The 5,480-nt window shown below is 43.4% G+C and overlaps 1 protein-coding gene across 1 annotated transcript; it reads right to left on the bottom strand.

The window, feature by feature from the left end:
• Positions 1–597: 597 nt before the first annotated feature.
• On the bottom strand, positions 598–4,132 carry HES3 (hes family bHLH transcription factor 3). The gene is made up of 4 exons (XM_069240006.1): positions 3,972–4,132; positions 3,270–3,365; positions 2,480–2,561; positions 598–2,059 (listed from the first exon to the last, which is right to left on the bottom strand). The coding sequence occupies exons 1-4, from the start codon at positions 4,023–4,025 to the stop codon at positions 1,383–1,385; spliced, it is 909 nt and encodes a 302-aa protein (XP_069096107.1). The 5' UTR covers positions 4,026–4,132; the 3' UTR covers positions 598–1,382.
• Positions 4,133–5,480: the final 1,348 nt, after the last annotated feature.

Raw genomic sequence — 5,480 nt, 5'->3', positions numbered from 1 at the left:
ATGAATAATTTAGTCAACTCTGGCACATAATCTGGCCATCCTAATAGTTTCTGTGGCCCTGCTCATACCCAACCGAATGATATTCATTTGATTAAACTGTGGGTTGAAAAGCTGAGCCAGTCCGATAAGGGACCTCAGTTTCTGCACCGCGAGCGTTAACCAACCAATCTGCCAATCTTTTCTGTTATTTAGTGCACTTCATATGAATTCGGCTTTTTCACCTTAATTCGTATGAATCTCAAAACACAGTTTTTGAAGAAAATGACAGCTTTAATGTAGTGTCGGTTTTACAGGGTCGTTACCACAATCCGAGAAAGAAAGGTACATACCTAACTCGATATAAACCGTGTCTTGATTTTATAGTGATGTCTCGTATTAAATGATGCAGAAGTGAGAGCACAGGGTTTTAAGTGTGTGAATGGCAAAGCAAACGTGTTGGTCTACGGACCACGACAGCGAGGGCCTTGCGAACTGTTTATTTGCCATAAAAATGAAAGTTTGGTAAAATCAATCGAGAAAAAACACAGTTTCCCATTTGAAATGTCGAGAAAATACATTTCAGAGACAAATCAAAGCATTGCAAATGATACACGCAAATATTTAAGTCATCTTTATTTTCTAAACGATTCTCAAAAGTGCACAGTACAGTTACTGGTTAGAAGACAAAACGAGACACAGAAATAAGAACTAAGCATACAAAGACAACGTGAGTCATTCCTTTTTGGGAAACAGACAGTGAGATCTGTAGTGGTTCATCCTCACTCTCCAGCCAGTGTTTGTGATGCTACAATCGTTTCATAATGTTTTCAAAACATGAACACTTGCATGTTGCCTAGATTTGCCCTATTTACAAGCCCCTTGCGCAGCCGGTGCGTCACTTTTTCCTCCTATAAAAAGCGACGCACTGGCCGCGCAAGGGGCTCGTAAATATGACCCTAAGTATCTCCCTGCAATAAAAGACACCTTCAGCTGTTTCTGTTTTTTTTATTGGGCCGCACTTTGCAGGCTGGTATTTGTAGGACCGAAGCTACCGTGTTAACGAGCAAACTTCACGTTCTGTAACTCAAAGTCCTGTTAGCTAAACACTTGAGCTGTGGCTGACTAAACAGGATTATAGTGAAATGTTGCCATTTGGAAGCTATAGTTTTGATGTCAGTGGTTTGCCGTAATTGTCCAGTTCCTTTGTATTAGGCTAAAACAGTTTTTTTCACACAAAAAAACCTTCACCAACCAAGAAGGCAATTTTCAATTCAAGGCTACCTTCTCTCCTGGTACATACAGGAATTAGCACAAATGTATATACATCATTGTATAAACAACATAACGTTGATCGTTACACATTCTTATAAAGAACACTAATCATAGCTCTTCGAAGAACAAGACTACCAAGGGCGCCATACACTTTCAGCAGAGTACAGATTCCTGTCGCTTGGAGAAATGTGTTCTTGGGCACATGGCAGGCTCCCTGAGTTTAATAGCAGAGGCACTGAACTCAAAGCAAAATCCGTATTCGGTTCGTGGGCCTGTACACTACTTGAAGCCTGCTTGGGGGGCGTTTGTGCGCTAACCCTATTCCCAGGCTGGGCCCGGGCCCTCGTGTTCTTTACCGCGCCCTGTTGCTCCAGACCTAGTCTGCCCGAGGCCAGATGGGTCATGGGTAAGGCCAGGCTGCCTGTGATCCTGAAGCTGGGGCTAGTTGCGAGCAGGACGCAGTCCGCGGTGCTGATGCCCGGGCTGGCAGTGGGGAGGACCCCTGGAGAGACCATTCGGCTGTCTGAGGTCCTAAACCCGGGACTGGCGGCGGAGGGGGTCACCTGTGAGTCCAGACCGCTCTCTTGCGTTGTGGGGCATGGGCTAGTTGTGAGGAGGATCCTCTGCTGACCGCTGTCCGCGGTCCTGAAGACCGGGCCTGCTGCTGGAAGAGTCCTCCCGAGATCCTGAAGCAAACGGAGGTAAAGGGTCTCGCTGGCGTCCTCCGACCTCAGCAGGAACTGACTGACGCCATAAAGACAGTTCCTGAAACCTGTCTGATATTCAGCGCTCTTCAGCAAGGGGGCACCTGAGGACAAAAGGATGAGGAAAAATAATTTAATGCACGCAGAAATTTAGAGATTGAAATGTGGGCGCTGCGAACAGTAACTATATAGCTCATTCCTCCCATCTGCACGGTCTCGTGGCCTTTTTGGATAACTAAGCGCCAATCGGAAATGGAGATACATTTTTAAGATGTACACATTGTCTTTGCTACTTTCAAAGCATTTCGTGATATGTTGAGCTTCTAATCAGAATAGCACACAGTTTAATTTCTGAAATAAATGGCCCTATCATATTTAAAGCAAATTATTAATTCCCAAAACACACACATCATTGTGCTCCATTATTATTATTATTATTATTATTATTATTATTATTATATCATAGAATAATAATAATGTAATTGCTGATATTTTATTGTTGTTTTTAATCTTCAGGAACTCACCTAGGGCAGTGTTCTGGATGTTCTTCAAGTACTTCACAGTCAGCTCCAGAATATCAGCTTTTTCTAGTTTGCGCTTCCTAATCTAAAAAAGACGCTATGATTAGTCAAATTATCGATGGAAGAAAGTAAAGACAAGCATGGAAAGCATTCCGGAGCGCTCTACAGCTGAGGTCTACTTTGGCGGCAAATCTCAGGTTCCATTGCACCTTTAGAATTGCGACCTTCAATGAATTTCTTTCCTGAGGCACCGTCTCCTGAAGCCTAATTAGAGTGCTCTTTTTAATTTCTGCGTTATTTGTCCACATTCATCCAAACTCAGCGAGCTCATCACATTTATGGGAGAAGGGTCCTTGCTTTCTACTGCAAGCTTGGTGAGACTCCGAATTATCCGACCTGAAACATGCCACGTTCTGTAATCCCTGCCCTGCGCGCGCTCTCTAATGAGACAGCTGGAGTTTGGCCTTGCGAAAGTTAATTCAGATGAAATGACCCGCGCATTTTATTTTGCGCCCGCCCACAAGATGTGATTTGCAAAGTACAGCACTAGCGCGCGTTTTAAATAAAAAAGAATACCTGCTCGCAGAGTTCACAAGACACAAAAATATGACATTGAATCCGGAACGCGCATTGGCCAATAGCAAACAGATTCCCTCAGTGTAGTTCTTACGGTAATTTCAAAAGATGTCACATTTAGGGTATATCCTTGTAAAAAATATTAAACCTCCGCATGCTGCTCATAGTATCAATAGACAGGTGTCACATTGTTAACTCGACGTGTTTCGGGACTTACATTCTGAGAGTAGTGTTTTTCTAGAAGAGTTTTCAGCTGCTCGAGAGACACGTTGATCCGGGCCCTCCGCTTCTTTTCCATAAGAGGTTTCGAAATCTGAGGGAAAGACGGGCAGTTGGTTATGGACACTTATATGAGACAACTTGTGTCAGCATCAGAACATTTAAGAGAGAGCTACCCGACACTCACGGCCTCCCTCCCGCTCCGGACCCACTTTTCTAGAGATTCCCTTCTGCGATCGAAAAAGTTAGCCTCACAATGTCTCGGATCTACAAATGTTTTTGTAAAGTTACGCCTTATTAAACTCAATCAATCTGTGACTGGAAACGTGACCTTTTGAAATCAATGGCCTGGAACTCTTAATTGCCCGGTATTCCATGCATTCTCCTGTTTGAGTGAGAAATCTGCCACTGTTATTTGACCGTCTCCTCCAGAGAGCTTTTCTAGAGAGGATCCGCATCTTGTTACATTTTGTTCGATCAGTGATGAAAAATCTGACACTGCATTTTCTCTTTCTGCCCCACCTTGCCGACCCGCTCCTGACTCTACGCTTCCCCCTCAGTGAGTGATATATCAGGCATCCATAGCTCCCCGGGATCCCTCCAGACCGATATTCTTGAGCGCGCTCCTGACTCTGCGCATCCCCTTCAGTGAATGAGACATCAGTGACTCAACGACTCCTCAGTTCCCGCCCAGACCCACCTTTCGGAAACTGCACCGCTGGCTCTTCTCTGGTGCGTCTGCGCTGGTACCCATGGTCTACGGGACACAGCGCGGTCACTGGCTGCTCTGAGAGAAAGAATCTCCGAGTGAAGGAATGCGGGGCTTATATGGGGCACCCGCTTTACATGTGAATGCAGCCTTTGCCCTGTGACTTGCCGCCTCTATAATAGGGCACCAACAATAGCAGCCCATTCAGCCCCTTGAGCATCTGCAAGAGAAGAAACTTTGTTCACCACTGAAAGCACTGCCGGCTTTGGCCAATCAGAATCCAGGAGGATGCAGTGTACAAAATCTGCATTCGGATTGTTCAAGAAGGATATCCATACGATGCCTATTGTGGCATTAGAACGTGCCCATCTACAAAGTACATTCACTAGTAGTCCACGAGCGATCTATCTTTCCAGTGCATCAAGGTTTAGATTTACTCAGAGTCTGTGCCTGCTATGAACAAATAAACACAATACGCAAGGCATCATCAGTATAGCCAATGTATGCAGACCACGTGAAATAAGCAACCATGGGTATCCATTGCGGGAATAACGAGAAATTAAATGGCATTTGTTAATAGCAAATATGAAAATATCCGTGCTCAAGGTATCGATGCAAATCGATGTCGCTGTAGTTCAAGCGTAGTTAATAAAGGGACATCTACCTGTACCATATATTCAAAAGTCATAGTAACTGCGCATACTATCAATAATCGAACCAATATAACACAGTGGGTAAGGTACCAATGATATAATTGCCATCTCTGAGTTGGAAGTCGTAGTACTAGCATGGAAGCAAGGTTCTTTATAATGCATATCCTAATATGATGTGCAGCCTAAATATCGACGCCAGAATATCGATGGGGCACAACACACACAAAGGTATCGGAGAGATAATCGATATGTCTGCAGGGTATAATGTCTCAGTTAAGGAGCATGTAGCTACGCATATAATTTCAACGAAGTGTCATATCTACAAATAGAATGAGCAAGGGGGGTCAATATATGTGCATTGAACGGGCTAGCAGGAAAAAAGCAATATATTGGCTGTACATGGCAAATCTGTGAAGGTCCATACAACTCGAAATAAACTGAAATAATTCAAATAGATTATATCTAGAAAGTGCAACTTAGTTTTGCGAAATGGCCAATATCAGCTCAGATCTTTGCATACCAAAAAACTAGACGGTGTATCTGTATTGTATCTGATGTTTCCAAATAATGTCATCTGCAAAGAGCACGAGGCATTTATGATATTCCAAACATGTATAGAAAGTGAGGTATCTTGGAGAAAGAAGAGGTCGGATACTATCCAAGCGCAAGCACTATTTGAAAAATGTTCGCACAGTACATCCTGGTATTTACTTAATTATTAGGAAGTTTTATAAAATCCTATTTTCCACTTTTGCTTTAGAGCGCTTATAAAATAAGACCACGCTAAATAGGAGCTCTGTGCCTAGATTCGGAAAACAGATTTTAAGAATACACAATAAAGTTCTCA

This window comes from Pleurodeles waltl, chromosome 6, assembly GCF_031143425.1.
Source record: "Pleurodeles waltl isolate 20211129_DDA chromosome 6, aPleWal1.hap1.20221129, whole genome shotgun sequence".
NCBI lineage: Eukaryota > Metazoa > Chordata > Amphibia > Caudata > Salamandridae > Pleurodeles > Pleurodeles waltl.
This window is presented reverse-complemented; position numbering and strand designations above follow the sequence as displayed.